Source organism: Calonectris borealis, chromosome 1 (genome assembly GCF_964195595.1).
Source record: "Calonectris borealis chromosome 1, bCalBor7.hap1.2, whole genome shotgun sequence".
Taxonomy (NCBI): domain Eukaryota; kingdom Metazoa; phylum Chordata; class Aves; order Procellariiformes; family Procellariidae; genus Calonectris; species Calonectris borealis.
In genome coordinates this window covers 67,008,372-67,027,890 of record NC_134312.1, presented here as the reverse complement: position 1 = coordinate 67,027,890, position 19,519 = coordinate 67,008,372, and the positions used below count along the sequence as shown (strand labels likewise).

At 44.9% G+C, this 19,519-nt stretch overlaps 1 protein-coding gene across 2 annotated transcripts in view; it reads left to right on the top strand.

The window, feature by feature from the left end:
- Positions 1–734: 734 nt before the first annotated feature.
- The window catches only part of BICD1 (BICD cargo adaptor 1), a 188,050-nt gene continuing 169,265 nt past the window's right edge, over positions 735–19,519 (top strand). For both annotated transcript variants that reach the window (XM_075158472.1, XM_075158468.1), the window contains exon 1: positions 735–1,108. In XM_075158472.1, the coding sequence (XP_075014573.1) occupies positions 896–1,108 (213 nt within the window). In that variant the 5' untranslated portion in view covers positions 735–895. The remainder of the gene's footprint in view (positions 1,109–19,519) is intronic.

Sequence of the window (19,519 nt, the reverse complement as noted above, 5' to 3'; positions counted from 1 at the left end):
CCTCCTGCTCCCGCAGTTTACTGGGCTGCATCTCCCTTTCTATTTTTACCAGCACCACCACCGCTGCAACATGCTGAGGAAAACCAAGAGGCGCTAAAACTGCACCACGGCTGGCCAGCCCCGCTCCGCTCCGCTGCCAGGAGCGCACTGGAGGGGGACGCGGCCGGGTTCAGAAGCAGCCCCGCACACGCCGCCCCGCACACGCAGCCCCGCGGCAGCGAGCACAAGATGACAGACATCCCGGCCTGAGGCGCGCCGGGCTCCGGCCGCATCCACCGCTCCGGGCTCCGGCCGCATCCACCGCTCCGGGTGCTTCTGCCCGTGCCCCCGTGCTTTAATGCTGTTTTCCCGCTTCCCTGGCGGGGAATGCCAACCGTGAGGACGCTGTCATCTTAAAGAGCGCAGGGGAGGGACCGTGTGGAAGGGAGGCGGAGGTGCCGGCTCCCTGGGAAGAGGCGGGCGCCAGCAGGAGCATCTCCCCGGGAGCCGCCGCACCAAGGCGCGCTCCCGGCCGCCCCACTCGCCGCCCGGGCCTCCAGCGCGCCGCCGCCTCCGCCTCCCCGGGCAGCGGGGGCTCGCCCGCCCGCCTGCCCGGCCCAGGCGCCCCCGCCGCCGGCAGCCGGGGCCGCCGCAGGGCCGGGGGAGGCGAGCGCGGCCTCGCCGCCTCGCGGGCGGCTGGGGGGGAGGCGGGGGGGGGGGCCGCGGCTGCGGCGGGGCGGCCCGCCCCCGCGCTCGGCGGCGGCTGCTGCGGGCGGCCCCGGCCCCCATCCCCGTCCATCCCCATCCCCAGGCCGGCGGCGGCGGGGACGGTGCCGGTGCCGCCCCTCGGCCGCGCCCGCCCCCTGGTTGCCTCGGCGGCGCGGCGGCGCGGCGGCGCGGTAGTGCCGGCGGGGCTATGGCTGCGGAGGAGGTGCTGCAGGGTGCGGACCATTACAAGAGCGAGATCGAGCGTCTGACCCGGGAGCTCTCCGAGACGACCCACGAGAAGATCCAGGCGGCGGAGTATGGGCTGGTGGTGCTGGAGGAGAAGCTCACCCTCAAGCAGCAGTACGACGAGCTGGAGGCGGAGTATGACGGCCTCAAGCAGGAGCTGGAGCAGCTGAAGGAGGTGAGCGAGCCCAGGCTTTTGTTTCTCCCCGCCGCCCCGCGCCGCGCAGGGGCGCGCAGCCCCGCCGGGTGCGGGGAGGTGCGGGGGCGCCCCACGCGTGTCCCTCCCCGGAGCCCCGGGCCAGCCCCCTGCAGGTGGGAGAGCAAAGATGTCCGGGCCCTGGAGTGGCTGCGGGGATTCGTGGGGTGGGGAGGAGGGGTTTCCCGGGGCCGGAGGATCAGCCGGGACCGTGGAGCTTAAGGACGGATTACACAAGATTGCAACCCCCCCTGCCCCGGGAAATTTCCCTGGAGCCGGGGCCGCGCTCCATCCCCTGCCGCCGGGAGCCACAACTTCTGGTAACAGGGATTTGCAGCACTGGAGGGTGCCTCCGGTCATACCTGCATCGTCCAAGGCTTTTTTAGGAAGAGGAAATTAAACAGCCCGTAGGATGCGAGCTGAGCAAACCTCACAAAATAAGGACTCGGGATCTGTGTAAACAGTTGTCTGCAGCGCCTGAGGAGAGAGACAATTCCTTTGGAAGTTATTTATAGACCTGCTCTATTCTGCCAGTCAGGGGAACCGCTGCCATTAAGGGGGTGAAGTAGCCGTACACTAGTCTTGAGGTCATCCCCCATTCCACCCCCCACATTTCCCCCAGTGGAAATTAAACTTCTGCGTCATGCTGAAAGGATAAAATATTTGATCGGAGAGGTGTTTTTGGTTTATCTTTCAAATGTGTTTTTGCAAGATCCAAAGTATAAAGAAGGGAGTGCTACACTTTACCTTTCAGCTTTGCTAAACATGACTCTGAAATATCATCACTCTTCCTGTCTTCATCATTAAGGGAAGTAACTTGAGATTGATACAGTGCACATACAGGGGAGCTACAGAAGGGGTCTGTGTAACACACATATGCAGCACTTATATCTCTTCATTTATGGTATTTTCATACTATCTTAGAATGTAACTAATTGCGTATTTTGAAAAGAGAAGATAAAGTATCGAACAGATATTCTCCCAAATTTGAAAGATACCTTTTCGTTCTACAACAATATATTGCTATGTATAATGTGCAGAAATTCTATTCAGTTAGAAATCATCAATGTATTCCATATTGAGGGAAGCCACTTAATAAACTTAGATTATATGTGAATATACTCTTTAGAATACTAAATGATGCACTTTTAGAAGTATTTTTAATAAAATAAAGGTTTCATTTTACTTGCAGGTAAATGAGTTATGCTACAGACTTGGTTCAGTGTCCAGAAGAGTTGAAAAAATTATATTTTCAATAAGAAGAATAAAGCTGTTTTTCAGAAAAACCTATTGATCTCCTTAAACTTGATCTCTGCCTCCCCACCCCCGCTGAGCCTATGCAGTAGACTCAGGACTTTGAAACCAGTAATCACAGGTTCAGGGCTAGAGATACATAACTCACACTGGCATGAAGGTAGTGCTATTTGAAATGACCTGGCAGTAAAAGAGGAAGAGAATTAAGGGGGCAAACTGCAATGCAATTTCTAGGGGGGAGAGAAAAAAAGGAAGAGATAAGCGGAGCTGTAGCTAGCTGTTATCCCGTCAGAAGAATGTACAAAAGAAGACTGATCAGAAACCAGGGTGACACATGGGTGCACGTGGCCACAGATAGAAGGGTAGTGCAAGGAATTGAGTTGAAATTATTAAACTAGAAGGATTAGTCAACACGATTAACTGAAATCAAAGATGGGCACAAATTCTCTTCCTGTTTACCTCCCCTTGAAGTCAATGGGCCTGCATGCTCTGCAGCCCAGAACGTCTCCCGTGGGGCCGTGCCTTCATGCTGTGCCAACCACAGCATGGACACTGAGGATATCCACGAAGAGGATAAATCCTGTAGCTTGCCTGATGCCAAGCAAGAGTGGAGCTCTCCAGTTTCCAGTTCAGGCCCGGGGCTCTCAGTTCCAGAGCTCTCCATAGCTGCAGGTAGGGCATTTCTGTCTCCCACCTAGGCTGCAAGAGATTTTTTTCTCGCTTCTAACCTTTGTAGGAGAAACCACACTGATTCTTACTGCACATGAAGCCCTGTAAAGGAGAATTTGCTCGTATCCCTTCCTGTCACTGTAATCTATTTTCTAAACTTCTCTGTTACCCCTTCCATTATGACTGTTCCCTGAATGCAGATCAGACTCGTAACTGTGAGACATAAGCAAACGGCATGTCTGACGACACTAGTGAGGCAGAATTCAGGTGGTTCGGGCAAACTGTCTTGTGGCGACTTGGGAGCGTAGATTTTGGGTCTGTAGGGTTCTGTCTGAAAGCTCTCAACGTGGCAGAAGAAGTCCAAAGACAGCTTTTTTTATTAAGGCTTCCTCCAAAATATGTGGAGGAGGGTCTTTGTGTGTCATCTCCAGCAGGCCCTGCAGAGGATGACCTGGATGACAGCCTGGGTGTGGTCTGCATGGCGAGACATCAAAATGCCATGACGGACTAACGGGAGCTTGGAAGACTCCCGTTATGTCAGCGTTATGTATACTTCTGCTCTTACCTCGCTACATATGCAGCCTCTCTGAAGTCACATTGGGGTATAGAAATTAGGCCACAGGTTTGCGCTGAAACAAATAGCTTATCCATTCATGAGGAATAGTAGGTGCAAGTGTGTGGGCAGGATTATGCTTAGGACTATTACCTCTCCTTCTGCAGACCTTCTCTGAACAGATTCAATTACTGGGGTTGAATTTTATTGAGGCAAGTCTTCATTTTTGAACCATTTCATTATTAAATTCTTGTGTTCTGTTGTTAGGAGCTCATTGTATTTATTGCTCAGCAAACAGAGTTGCCCATCTTTAACTACTCAGTCATGGCTTAGCAGTCCTCTGAAGTCTTCTCCCATCCTCCTTTGCAATTCAAAACTCCAGTGAACTTCAGTGGGGCCTTTTCCACATACATTGCAATACAGAGCCTCAGCTATACAATAATTTCCATTGTTGGAGAGTGAGATGGGAAAGTAAGGCCATTATAGGATGTTGAAGTAAAAGCAAATTGCAATACATTACATTAAATATTAATACTTGTATACAGGATATATGCTCTCCACCATGCAATATGAATTGGTTTAGCAACCTCTGATGTTTCTTGTGCTGTATTCAGAGGTCTCTGCTTTAGCCTAAGACTTTGATGTTTTGGGCCATGAGATTGATTTACATTACAAAAACTTTGAAGTTTTCATCAGTGACTTAATAAGGACTTCTTCTTCCAAATAGGGCAGTAATTACTCATGTAAGTTGTCCAGGAAAGACTTGAGACACCTATCAGCTACCGACCTTATGTTTCAAAAATGAACTGAATGGTAGGAATGTGAAAAGGTATACTCTGTTGCGCTGACTTTAACAGCTTTCAGTGTTGTGAGATGGAGTACTTGTGGTCCTCATGCTAGCCAAGTTTGTAGCGTTAAACAAAACATTGTTATTATTTTTAAAGCGTTATTAATTTTCATAGGGTTTTTTTTCAGTCTGTAAATGATGTGTCTATGCCTCATGCAATTACATCTCAAACTAGTGGAATTTTGGCCTTGGGGTAAAACACTATAGTTTTAGGGCCCCTGTTCAGAAAGTTACTCTACCAGATGTGCCTTTTAACTTGCAGTTCATAAGAATGCAGAGAATAAGACTCGTTGCTATTAGTCATGGGACTGAAGGTAGCCTGTTTTCACTGTCTTGCTGCGGTGGGAGTTTAATGACCAGCATATTTTATGGAAAGCATTTTTCCAGTGGTTTTAGTATTTGTGGTCTTATATGTTCACATTGCATTTGCTGTAAGGATAATGTTTGTTAGTTTTCATTCTTTTAATGAAGTGTAAAATGGCTTCATGTTGATCTTTTTGCCTGAGCTTCCTGCTGTAGCTGTTCCTGCTTGAGCAAGGGGGCTGGACGAGGTGATCCCAAGAGGTCCCCTCCAACCTCAACTCTTCTATGATTCTGTGATTAGCTACTGGTTACTGGTGGCCTGAAATGTTTTTAAAGGGAAAAATATCAGTTACCCCCGGTCATGATAAAATGGGGGTGGAAGGCAAGACATTTAGGCCTGGGAAATCCTAAGCAGAGATTTTTCTTTGGGAATCAAATAATGAACATGGCAGCTGAGTAGATCCTCAAGTCCCTCTCCTTGACTCCCTCTCCGACTGACTAATTTAGGCAATATCTCGCTTGGCTTCTTGGCTTTTATGTATTTCATTCTATGGAGACAAACCCTTCCCCTAGATTACACATAGAGCTGGCTATCTGATTTCCAGGTTGAAGATGCAGTTTGGTGTTTGCGTTACTTTAAACCCAATTATCCTTGGTAAATTATTGGAAACCAGGCTATTGGTGAGCAGCCCTATCCCTGGCAGGTCAAAAATTCTTGTTTTCTTTACTTCATGGAGATGATGTATCAATGATTATGAAGTGCTTATTCAGTTTAGTAATGGCGCTTCCACAAACAATTCTTGGTTTGTGACTGAAGGGGATTTTTGAGGAATAGAGGTGAAGCTCTCTCTAGCACCTTTTTTTCTGTTCTGCTCTTCCCTGCACAACTTTAACACAGGTGACTCAAGCTCCTCCTCCCCTCTCTTCTGACATGATGCTGCCCCTCCAACTCCTCCACTGTTCTCCGAAGCCTCTCTCACGCCTGCTGCTGGAGTCTCCTCTCTGCCTCTTCCATCATTGAAGTGTATAGTTTCTGGGACTTCTCTGGATCCAAAAAAGGGAGAAGTGGGGGAGACTCTCTATCCCTGTTAAATGGGGATTGCTGTACACACCTGTCTGCATCACGGATGCATAGAAAAGTGTGAAGTGTTTCATAAATCCTAATAAAGTGTTCTGAATTCTCCCCAAAGATGAATGTGTCCCAAATACATCACTAGAAAGCTGTGAACTGATGCCACCTCAGTGTATCTTTACATCTCCTTCCAGTGACAGCATCTGTGGGCCTGTGCTGAATGAGGCTGAACATTTTCAGCATCTCACCCGGATCTCAGCACTTTATCTGTTCACGTTGTGTCACTCAGAAAGGCCGTGCTGCCTAGCACCCAGCTCAAGGATGAGGACAGGGCAAGGGTGAGTGAGCTGGAGGGATGGCACTCGGATGCTGTCTGCAGTGCTGCCTCCTCCAGAGCCCAGCTGACGCTACCTCTGTCTCTAAGGCATACGCTGCTAATGGAAGAGTTTTTACCCAGTTCCCTTTCACAGCTGGCCTGGGTAGGAGAAGAGAGCAGAGCAGTACGGGAAACTGTTACATGCAGAAAGGAGCATGTGGAAGGCAATTTAAGAACTTCTGTGATCAAGTTGTTACGCAGGGGCTCGCACAGCAGCTGGATCCAAAACAGCCCTAAGGGGCATTCATCACTCTGCGCTTTCCTCATAGGCGTAGGTCTGCAACAAAAGAGTGGGAAGATGCTCTGAGCGGTTCATTTTGGGAGGTATGCTTATAAGGAATGCCTTAACAAAATCAAGCAGCAGCTTCCAAAGCTTTCATTCAGCTATTACAGGCTGGGGACTGACTGGCTGGGGAGCAGGTCTGTGGAAAAGGATTTGGGGATCCTAGAGGACAGTGAGCTGAACGTGGGCCAGCAGTGTGCCCTGACACTGAAAAGGCTAACAGCATCCCGGACTGGTATTAGCAGAAGCATAGCCAGTAGGTTGAAAGGAGTGATTATCACTTTCAAATTGGCAGTTGTTAGACCCCATCTAGAAAACGGCATCCAGTTTTGGGCTTTCCTAATACAAGAAAGACAAGGATAAACTGGACCGAGTTCAGCAGAGGACCACCAAGATGGTCAAGAGCTGAAGCACTTGCCCTGTGAGGAGAGGTTGAGGGAGCTGCGCTCATTCAGCCTGAAAAAGAGATGGCTGTGGGGGACCCAGCAGCAGCCTGCCCATACCTACAAGGAGATTATTGAGAAGACAGAGCCAGGCTCTTCACAGCGGTGCATGGACTAGGGAAGTGATCGTGCCCCTGTACTCGGCACTGGTGAAGCTACACCTCGAATATTGTGTTCAGTTTTGGGCCCCTCACTACAAGAAGGACATGGAGGTGCTGGAGCGTGTCGAGAGAAGGGCAATGAAGCTGGTGAAGGGCCTGGAGCACAAGTCTTAGGAGGAGCGGCTGAGGGAACTGGGGTTGTTTAGCCTGGAGAAGAGGACGCTGAGGGGAGACTTCATCGCGCTCTACAACTACCTGAAAGGAGGTTGTAGCGAGGTGGGTGTTGGTCTCTTCTCCCAAGTAACAAGCGATAGGACGAGAGGAAATGGCCTCAAGTTGCGCTAAGGGAGGTTTAGACTGGACATTAGGAGAAATTTCTTTACTGAAAGAGTGGTCAGGCCTTGGAACAGGCTGCCCAGGGAAGTGGTTGAGTCACCATCCCTGGAAATATTTAAAAGACGTGTAGATGAGGTGCTTAGGGACATGGTTTAGTGGGCATGATGGTGTTGGGTTGATGGCTGGACTCGATGATCTTAGAGGTCTTTTCCAACCTTAATGATTCTATGATTCTATGACATGAGACAACTGGCATAAATTGAAACTAGAGAGGTTCAGACTGGATTTAAGGAAGAATTGTTTCCCCATGAGAACAGGCAGTGCCATAGGTTGCCCAGAGAGGCTGTGTGTGTCCTTCCAGGGGGGTTTTCAAGCTCCAACTGGATACATCCCTAAGGAACCCGGACTGAGCTTGGAGCTGACCCTGCTGTGAGCAGGAGGTTGGACTAGAGAAGAAAGGAGGTAGATAGCAAGGGACCTTGAACAATGCAAGGTCTCTGAGGGTGCCCACTGTGCCCGATTAAATTCCAGTAGCAGCTTGCTGTGAGTTACCCAATACATAACAGCATGCTGCCTGGAAACAGTGACCATTAGCAGAGCCACAGCTTCACTTCTCGCTTGGATTTCATTTTCTCTTGCTTGTCATTAAGCCTGCATTGACCTGGGGTTACTAAGGCTGTAGTTTGATGTGCTCTTCTCTCAGCAAGACAACCCTGCATCTCTTTTTGTCATTCCTTGCCCCTGTTCTGGCTCTCAGTTTTGCAAGTGTTTATGCTGTCACACCAGGGTAGAAAACTGACCTCAGTTAAAAATAACCGAGGAGGGGGTGTATGCTATCTGTAACCCAGATTGGTTACATGATCTGGTTCACAATACGTTTCCATAAACCGTTTTACCTCTATTGCCAAAAAGTCAGCACGAGGATAGAAATGAATGCTGAGGAAAGAGGGGAACGGGATGAACTGCTTAAACGGGTACTGATGTTAAAAGAGATGCTCATCGAATTACGGCAGGATTGCTTCCTCTAAGAGGAAATGAATCCTGTACATTAGCCTACAGAAAACATAAGCATCTGAAATAATCTTAGAGGAAATTAGGGCTGTTGCTGTTGTTGCTTTGGCAGCATGCAAAATAAAATGCAGATGAACCTTTATTTTTTTTTTTCCCAGGCAACTGTATTGACAGTTGCTCTCAGTAATTGCATTGTATCCTTATAAGCCAGTACAGATAAACGTGTGATTTTTAGACCTCCTACAATACCCAACCCTTAAACAATGATAGTCAGCTTTAAACACTGGGGGCTCACATACTCCTGAAATAAAGCTAAATAGAGTTCAATTTGTTTTCTCCTCACAGTTAAATTATTTTCTTACTTTCACTCTTTCATCCAAGAAATCCCTCTCTAATCTGAGGGCTTCTCATTGAATCAGTCATCTGGGTTGAACTCCTCTGAGAAAACTGGAAGTTGCAACTGGATTTTATGTCATGGAAAAGTTAATTTTCCATAGATTTTCTAGAAAATATTCCATTTGTACCAAATACAAAATGACTGATGGAAGTATTAATGGGTGAGCCAGGCATTATTATTGTGAAGTACTTCCCGTCTAAGGCTCAATAATGTAAAATTAGGGCTCACTGAAGAGATTTTAATCTAAAGGTCCGCATCTGTTTGGAATTACGCCTTTTGTAATGGATCAAAAAAATTAATTTGCTACCATCTTTTCACCTTCCTTTAGGTGAAATATTCTTTCTTCCCTTCTGTATTGCATTTAGATTTTCTTTCAGTCTGTATGCACAACAGCAGTCAGGTCGAACACCTGGCTTTATTGAAAGTGCGAGTAGGGGCAAAACAATGATGGAGAAAATAAGACTTGGCATAAACCAGTAATTTGTGAACATTCATCATGGTAAAATGAGAAGCATTCTCAGTCAGATATATAGAGTAAATTTGCACCTGGGCAACTTTTATGTACCTTATGCAGTTGGCAGTTGGAGGAAAATACATGCAAGATCATGTTTTTCTGGCTATATTGAGGTCTTCCAGAAAAAGAGCTTTCTTCTTGAACAACCTTTCAGTTTTTCAAATGAGCTCCTCATTTTCAGCACCTCATTTTCTATCATGCTTTTGCATTGGTGTTTTGTTCAGCATATGGACAATGGGAATAAAATCTGATTCACCACTTGTTTCTGCATCCCTCGTGGCTCTGCTACATTATAGGGCTTTGCTGCACAGTTGCCTTTGCTATGGATTTCCCTTCCATATTTGTCTGATACCTGAGGGGGTAATGTTTAATTCAATACTATTCTGTACCATACACTTTTTCTTTGGGATGATTTTAATTTATAGTGGCAGAGACTGAAAAGCGTGCATTCCTTTCTGCTGAACTGTCTTATGTTTGTGGCGTGACTTTCATAGCCCTCTTCTTTCCTCATTTCCTTCTGAACTCAACAACGCTCTATTTCATGGGGGAGGAGAGAGGGTCTATTCCTAATTTAGAGGAATTGATATGGCATGTACAGACATGAATGTGCCCTTTGACCCTTTACCCACTTGCATCACTAGCAGCAGAAGATTATGAGGAGAAACCAGCAATTTTTCATACTGTACTGTGAAAGCAGTCCATGAATACAGACCAGCTACAGATGGTTAGGACTAGACAGAAGGTGAAAAATGCATCTCAGCAAGAGCAGGTGCCTAAAGCTGAAGTAAGCAGGAAGAAATTAAACTAGATTGCAGATTAGTGTTTTAATGGGAACTCTGCTTTTCTGCAGAGGGTGGTATTAAAAAACAATTTTGGGATTATGATTATTTGTGTTTCTGAATTTCTTCCACTATCGAAGTTTAATTAACTTAAAAGGAAAAAGTAGGCCACTGTCCTAAATCTATGGTTTTGGGACAGACCTGTGAAGACTATTAACACCAAAAGGCTTTCACTAAGACTGAAATTGGTCCACTCCTGTTTTCTGCATCTCTCTTGTGGTTCCTCACTCCCTGTCTGCAGCCTTTCACTTTCTGCCTCTCATTCTTGTACAGCATTCTTCTCCTGTCCATGATGGTTTATGTACTTTTTTATCTTCGCTTTTTCAGTCTCTGCCCTACGTCTTAATCAGTGTTGATTTGCTGCTCCGTAAGACATGGAGCTGAATTTTTTATATTAAAGACCCTTTTTGTCATTGTGTGAATGTAAGAAATCTGGCCATTTGTGGCAAACTAGACTTTCCATGCTGTGCTCAGATATTGTAATGACATGAGGGAATCTGAGAAATACTTCGAAATGTTGTTTTAACATGGGCAGAAAATGAAACAGCAGAGGATTTGTCAGCTCTGCTTTGTAGCAGCCTTGCTATTAAAATCATCCTTGGAAAGATCACTTTTAAGGCAGCTTTAAAATTGGTTTGGCTGAAGGAGTACACAGGAAGAAGACATCCTTTCATAAGGTTTTGCAAAAATCAAACTTTTTTTTTTAATTATTGGTTTCTGGGGTTGTTTATTTATTTAACCCCAGACAGGAAAATTGATGCCCACTGAGGTTAGATAATGCACTCGTCCTTGGGATCAGCGCTGGGAGTGGGGCCCATTATCCACACAGTCGTGCCATACCCACTCCATCGCCCTCTCTCCCCTGAATCCCACCTAATTTGCCTCTGCGCTGTACAGCTGCGTTAAAGCCATCGACACAGCAAGTAGTTTTCCAGTGCTAGCAGTAATATATATAACGCTGCGCTGAACAAAGCAGCATAAAAGAAGTCGTCCTCAGTTACCAGAGTTAGTCACCTTTCCTTTCAGTCAGTCACTTCTGGGGACATTTCAACTAAAATATATAAACTTCATCTTTCTTTCCTGTTCTTTTTTGCCTGTGTTTGTTTATTTTTAATTTTGTGATCTCTCAGAGCTCACAGATGACACGCGGTTAGCAGGAGCAAGGCCATGCATTCAGTATGCACTCTGGGAAGTTGATCCTCACCAAACAGCCTTTCCTTGCTTCTCCTACTCACTCTGGCTGGATTTAAATGTCGGCGTACTGAGAATGAACTGCGAAGTGCTGTTTGTCATCACTGACTAATGGCTGCATCCATGGAGGGAAGCTGGAAGTTGTTAACGGTTGGAGTTTTAAATTCTGTTTTGGATACTTAGAGGAGGAGAACCAGCTCCTAGTAGTTGTCAAGCTCAGATAGGAAGATGGAAAAGGATCAACAAGCCTCTAAGTCTAAAGATAGGAATCTGGGTCAGGCAAAGGGAACAGGTGGCTTGGTGAAATAATTCGTTTATAAAAGTTTGGCTGTTGGCCAAACATGAACACAGCATGATTTGGATTTAGTCTTGCTCAGGACTGGAGTCTTATCTACTCATATCCACAAGGCAAGATGCAGGATGCCAAACTGCACTGAATCCTGGCCCCGTATTTCCAGCAGGACGGAGCTCTCAATCTTTTGGCATTTGAGTTTGAGGAGAGCTAGAGCATTTGGTATGGGGGTACATGGGGAGTTCACAATTGGGTTAAACTGTCTGGTAGGCATAGCCTCTGGTTCTCAATTTGATGGCTAATCCAGGATACTTAACAGCTATTGTCCAGCCTGAATCTATGATTCCTCTTATTAAAAATGTGCTCTCAATAGCTTGTGTTTTGTATAGTTCATAGTATTAATAAAGACAAGTTGGTTTTTTTTTAGGTGGCCGGGAAGAGTTTTTCTCATACCCTGAATACCTCACAGAGTTTTTACAAAGCATTAAAAGGTTGCACTGACTGGGATAATTCCAGGTGTCTGCACAGCAATGGCAAATATGCAGAGCTCGTCGGAGTAGCAATAAAAGGTTGCACTGACTGGGATAATTCCAGGTGTCTGCACAGCAATGGCAAATATGCAGAGCTCGTCGGAGTTTAGTTGAGGGGAACATTTGCATTCAGTCCTTTCTTTCTTTGATAACTGCATGTGATTCCCACCTACAAACAGTTGGGAAAGTTTTTATTTAAGCATCTCATATGAAGAATGCTATGTCTTAACAATATACCCCAAATTTCATGGTTGCACCTCAGGGTCATTTATAGCAGGTATGACTTGAAGACCAGCGTTGAAGTCCTGGCTGCATGGGTAAGTCAAAGGTAAAACGGGGCAATGATTTAATTGTTGAGGCTGTGCCCACCACCTGCTGGCAAACAGCACTGTCATCAGGATGTAAGTGATAAAATGTGTTATAAACTGAGAATTCAGATTTCTTCCCGCCAAAGAGGGAAGAACTGGCATAACTATAATTGATGGGTCTCAAACGTGATCTTATTCTTGCAGCTTAATGAATTGTCATAACTCTGCTGAGCTTCAGTAACTGATCATGTGCGTGCACTTGGCTAGCCCCAAATGTGTAAGGGCAAGGTTAAAAAAAAAAAAAGAGACACAAAACCCAGCAGAAACCTGAAGGAAAGAGTTTTCAACTGACATGTATCTTCCATCTACAGTAAGCTAAAAATGTGCACTAAATCAATTACTAATCCATAAAATCTCAGTCATAAATCTGGGTCCTTGGTGACAAATTGTTAAAATGTAAGGATATGGTAACAAGGACTCCTCTGTGAAATAAAGTGTATGATACATAGCTATATATAAGAGAAACAGTAGTTAAGTGGAATATAATTGTCTAGTATACCAATATGGGAGATGGAGGCACGTGATGTCTGTTAGGAGTGCATTACTTCAGGCATTAGGTAATTCCATTTCTTGGGCATTAGGTAAGTTTTTATTTTTTTCTGCCAGTTAAGGGCTGATGGTTACTATCTGATAATAACAAAACTTTCACTTAAGATGCTGTAAGCTCAGCTGTGTAAAAATAGTAGCAAATCTGGAACAATACAGTTGAGTGATAACTTTTTTTTCCAAATGTGCTGAATTTGAAGTTACAATGATGCTATATATTCTTAGATGCTTAGTATTCCTAAAATAAAATCCATATTAAAGTGATAGAACTGAATTATGAAATTTAGATATCTGGAAATTTGCACCCTAAAGTCTGTATTTTAGTTATCATGGAAAATACTGGGTTTGCTGTATAAAGCAGGCTGAGCAACCTTGTATTGAAACCTATATGACTTCTTTTTGCCCACATACTTTGAAATTACAGATCATACTTGTCTGGGTGACTATATGTAGATTTTGAGATACACATTTAGGCTCCTGGCTTTAAACATTTTTCCTGTAATCTATTTAACACTCCTTAATGATTTGTGATTTCAAGTATTTTCTGTCGTCTTGCTTGTGGAGAGATATTTATTCAAGAACAGAAAATGCAGTGGCACCTTGAGTATAGCTTTAGCACTCGGTGTTTGAAAAGTACTTTACTCACTGTTCCTTGGGCTGAGGTTAGAGACATTCAGAGTCATGCCAATGTTTTATCGCTGTTGAATTTGCTTTTGTAGCAGATTAAAGGGATGAGAAGACACTTAAATCTAAGATGAGCATATAAGCCTTGTTTGGGTATAAGTAACCCTTTCCCTGGGTATAACAGGAAGAGTTGCAGTTAAAGACCATGCTGTGTACACTTTTTATTCTGTGAAGATCTCTTATTTGCAAGATTCTTCTTGAAATTTGGCCCCTGGTTTCTTTACCGGTGAGAACTTGAGTTAGGCACCCACAGCTGGAGCTGGGTACCAACAGTTGCTGCTTTCTTGCTGTTACCCAAGGATCGGCTTGTTAATTATTCGGCTCTGAAGAAGTGGGTTGGGAAAAGGGGATCCTGAATTCTGCCTCAAAACCCTGTGGCAGAGACTCTTCTCCTGCCAGGTTCCTCAGCTCAGCTGTACTCTTAGGAAAGCTCTCTGGCTAAGAGTGAGAAGCCTCTATTTCAAGTCTTTTATCACTTATTTGTTTAGCAGAAAGTAATCTACCACTTGAAAAGGAGTCCAAAATCTGATAAGCGACATTTTTAGGATCTTGCAGTCCAATGCTTTGTGCTGTCTGTGGAGAAAGGAATTGCAGCTTTGCTAGTGACAGCTTTATGAATAGTCAAGCACTTACCGGAGCACTGGCACTGGATGGATGCCGGGGAAAAGCCAGAGGCAGTGAGTCAGCATGACCTTGGCTGCTGCCAGAGGGATGGGTACCGCATCCAGCCTCAATGGTCATTGACATGGCTTGGGGTCTTTAGCAGGAAGAGCCTACAGTGAAATAAAATTCACTAGGGTAACCATTGCTGGTATGTGTCTGGCAGGTGTCATATCTATATAGCAGTAATGAAAACATCAGCAGTTTGTAGTTATTAAAAAGTAATTTTGTTAGTAAACAGGTCTAGTTCGTTCTTACCCTGTGAAAGAACAGACCACACTCCGTTAAAGCGGAAACATTCTGAAAAAATCAAAATACCACTTGTTCCATGAGCTGCTGTTTTGCCACTAGATCTCAGCAGGGTGGGATAAATTGTTATTTATTGCATGGCAGTAGTACCCGGGGATTCTGTGATGCCTGGCACAATGAGTTTCAGGCATATAAATAAAAGGTTAGAGATTTTACAGTGGAAATAGACAACCCTGTCAGGGATTTGCTATTATGGTATAATAAGGGGAATTTACAGATGAGTAATGGAGGCCCAGAAGCTGTGGGGAGATAGGTTGTTCATAATTTCATAGGAAGTCTGTGACTAAATCACAAAGAAAACAGATTTTTCTCAGATCGAGTCCAATCATTTATCTTCCAAAGATCCTTCCATTTTAAAAAGCTGGTCAACCAGAAAGCTAAAGCAATCAACTGCCCTGTACTCACTGACCAGTGTGTGCACTGGCAGTACCTCCCACTGGTGCCAGTGTGACCAGTAAGGCCATTTAGGAATGGTGTTGCTGGTAGTTTTGCTGCTGTAACACAATCAGAACTTAAGGAAAACTGAGGATGAAAAACTTAAGGAAACCTCTTTGGTTTCTTAATTCATCATTTGGCAGTGGTCATTGGAGACCATCCGTAGCTCTTTGCTGGCATCTCTGCCTCCTGTGGAACTGCCCCCTTAGCCTTTTGTGGTCCCTCGCCCACGTACTCTGGTGATCCCAGAGCGCACGGAAAGTACCTGGGATCCCAGAGTACATCGCTATCTCTCACCCCCAGCTGCCCTTTGTGCTCTGCCCTCTCCCCCTCTGCCATTCCGGTATTTGTAAGTCTTCCTGCTCCTTCCCACTTACCCCTTTCCGAACCATGACTTTTCTCTGCTGTGACTGAGATTTTCACATCAGCATTTACTAATCTCTACAGCTGGTTGAAACGCTTCATTTTTCTTTGCTCTTTCCCCACATCTAATTCTTCATTGCGGGGGGGGAGGAGACCAAATTCCAGCCGCCTCTCCCTGCGAAGAATGCATCTCGCCTCTCCTCGCCCGCTGTCTCCGGGTAGCCTCCCCCCACAAAGTATCCCTTGTTCCTGTTGCTGCATGGGGAAAAGTTAAATGACACGCTTTACTGTATTGAGCTCCGGCACGTGGGATGCCCTTTATAATGAGAGGGAAATCTTAATTTAATTCTGCGAGGCGTGACTTTTGCAGTTCTTTGGGAGCTCGGGCTGGCTAAAATCTCACAGGGTGTCTTGAGCCCTAAATCAGACTTCTTGCAGAGCTGGCAATGGTTAATGTGGAGCTTGGACTGGGAGTTTGTAGAGAGCGAGCTCTTTGGGGCAAGGCATGCCCTTGCCCGCCTGTTTGTATTGAATGTAACACAGTGAGCCTCTATTCTTGGCTGGGACAATTAGGTTCTATGGCAATATGAGTAATTAATAATAATAATGGGGCCTTTTCTGTGGAGGGGCTGTTAGAAATAATTTCCTTCTGCCAATTGCTTCTCTAGAATGTGGTTTTGAACTTTGAGATCCCAAAAGAGATAATCGAAACACAAGCAGCTGTCACAAAACTTTAGCTTTGTTTGTGTAGGCAGTGGTGCAAATTGCCAAAACTAAATCGTCGGATGGCGCACTGGTTTGTGCATCTTTTGTTGCAGCATCGAGCTCTTATGCAATGGACCCTTGTTTGATTAAAGAACCTTCTCACTAAGAGTGGGTTTCAAATGTCGCTATTTTTAATAAGGGGAAAAGCAGCAAAATGATGCAAAGCAAACCACTGATCCCCTGTTGCTCTGCACCCGATTCACTTACGGAGCACACAGGATTACCTGTGCTCTGCACTGCCAATGCACTGCCGTCAGGGTGATCCAGCTGCTGCAGCTGCAAGAGGTAGACTCTTGTTTCCAGATGTGGTTTATGAGATGGTGGTGACTGAATCCTGCCTTCACCCACGCGGCAGCTTGGGCCTAAAGGCAGGATAAAGCATTTGGTTGCTTTGGCACGTCACAGTCCTTCAGCAGCCGTTCTTCATCCCCTTTGCAGGAGGGGCGGCATCTGGCCCAGAGGTTGCCATTTAGATGAGCTAGTGAGTGGTGGTAAGGAACAATGTAACATGGGTCCTCCTGTCTACACGGTTCATCGAGGTCTGAAGGCTTCTTCTGTCCATCTTCTTCCCCATATGTAAGGGAAGCTGAACTGTAGAGGCCTTCAGAGACCTCTTCCATAACCTTCTTTGTAGCCTTTGTCAGAACTCTGCCAAAAAAGGCATTAATGACTCTGAAATTTAAAGTTAGGTATCCAAAAGATACTTTATTCCTCCAAATTTTTTACTACTAATAAAAGCCTTATTCCTGCAATGAATGCAAACCTGACTTTTTCAGGAAGCTGACAGCTGGTGACATGATGGTGAAGATGAGTATGACTGAGAATGTCACATCGTAATTCAGGGTTTTAGAGTACTGGGCTCCCAGTAAGCAATGCAAGAATGCAAGAATGGTAGACTGTTGCTAAAGAGGAGGATAGTAATTTCTGAATTATTTTGTTTCAATCCCTGTTCTATTTCTACTCTGGTAACCATAGTAATTACACTACAATTTTGTGGTTTTAACCTATCTCTGACCAAAACCTCTTCTGGTGACCAGTTTGTTATTATAAAGATCATGTTGTGGCCTGCAGCCAAACGCACCAGTACTAATACAGAATGTGAGTTTTATCTGTTTTCATACGGTATGCAGAGCCAGGTACAGCAAGCATTTTTAAATTTTTTTTTAAAATAAAAATATTGGGCTTCATGACAACACTGTGAATTATGGTCTGAATTCCTTGCTGCCGCACCTCTCCTGAAATCAACAGAATTATGCTAGCAAATAATTTGGTCCTTAGTAGTGTTAAGTCAGGCAACTCTAATAGCAACTGTCATGATGACGTTCCCAGAACTGTAAGGTGTTTTGATGGGAGGACTTGGCAGCAGACTGGAAGCACTGGTGACTCAGTGGGCAGTGCTCTACCTTCTGAGTCAGAAATGAACTGGTGCCCCAGCAGTGCAGTTTGTACTTTGTTTTTTGTGTTGCTCTTATGAGATGTAAACCCATCTGTTTTCATAAAATTATTGCATGTTACTTTTTCAAAAGGAAAATTAGTATTCTTACTGCTTTTTTGTAAATTTAATATCAAGATAGCTACCCCTGGCTGTCTGTTTTTACAGATCTGGTAGGAGAGATTAATCACCTTTGCAATCTTTATCCTTCAGTCAAATTTGGTCATAATTAGCCAACAGGCTCCAAGTTACTAGAAAAGGTGAGACTTTAAGAGCCCATAGGAAATAGGCTAAGACTTGCTGCTTGTTTTTTGCCCTGGATAGTTAGGCCTAAATTTGTGTTACCGAACTTTGGTCACCTTCCATGCCGAAATGCATCCTAAAGAGGTTTAAAGCCAAATTCCTTTCTCATTTTCAGGTTTGGGATCTGTTTGCAGAAAGGAGATTTTCTTCTATGATAGTTGTGAGAAGGCTTTTGCCTCAGCGCAGTGTGGCATGAAAGGGGCAGCAGTACAAGTGTCAGCTTTTACAAACCAGGCAGCTTCTTACACTGGAACTTACCTGTTCCAGAATCTGGTCCTCATCTGAGCAAAATCTGGTCCTCAGGGCTAATCTAGAAGTTGTGCCTTTTTGCAAATGTTAGCTGAAACATTTAGCTAATATACTTTAAAACTCCCTCCAAGTGAACAAATGGTCTGCCAGCCAAATTCCTAACTCTGACATAAGAAGGAAACATGGGCACATCAGTCCCCAAGTTAATCGCTCGTTAGTATGTCACAGTACATCCTTCAGAACCCGTTCCACATAACTTGAACTAAGGGACCACCAGAAACATGGTATAGCTAGTCTTTTTCTCTAATGCCTATATTGAGAGTTATTATGAAAATACTAAAAAAGTCTAATTTTAAGTTGTACAAGCCGGGGGAGGGGAGCTAAGGAACTTCTGTGTTATATGTAGTTTGTGAAAGATTATTTTACAGGTGATGTCTGAAACCCACTGACTGCAGAAGCAAACAGGGACAAAAAAAGTGTGCACTTCAGAGACCCGCTTTACCCCCAAAAGTCTCAAATAGATAAGGTTCCTTTAAGAGTCTTATAGAGGCAAGGCACTTTAAGTTAGCAAAGAAGTATATGGTCTTGGACAAAGGGCTCTAGGTGGCCCTACCTGAGCATGGGGTTGGACCAGATGACCTCCAGAGGTTCCTTCCCCCTCAACCATGCTGTGAGTCTGTGGTTCTAAGTAAAGGAGTTCTTAAAACTGGCTTTAAACTCCAGGTGTACATGTGAAATCCATGGAGCATCTTTGCTTCTCCATTTGAATTCCCTCATCACTTTCATAAAGATGAAATAAAGGAAAGCAAAGCAAGACATCAGCTTTATAGAAGGAATCCACGCTGGATTGTTCCCTGCAGAATTAGCTTTAAAAACCTGTGGAAGACCTCCTGAACTAGCTGTAACTGGGATACAGGTGTTAGATGAGCACAGTACATTCAGTTGTTTTTGTTTGTATGATCTCATTGCTAAAGATTTGTTTAACCATATCTTTGATGAAGTGTGCCGGGCTTGTTGTTTTTCCTCTTAACTTTATCCAGTAGTAAGTGTAATCTAAATATGAAAATTCTATGTACGCAGGCCTCTGATCCCACAGGAACAGGCAACATTAAGAGGGTAAATAGATACTGGTGGAACAGCAGGACACCTAAAATGTACATCCTTTCCACCGAGCTGCACAGGGCTGCATGTGCCACGTCTGTAAACAGAGACCTTCTGCGGGGTCTGTGAACCACGACCTGCTGGGAGCAAAGGGAGGGAAAACGGAG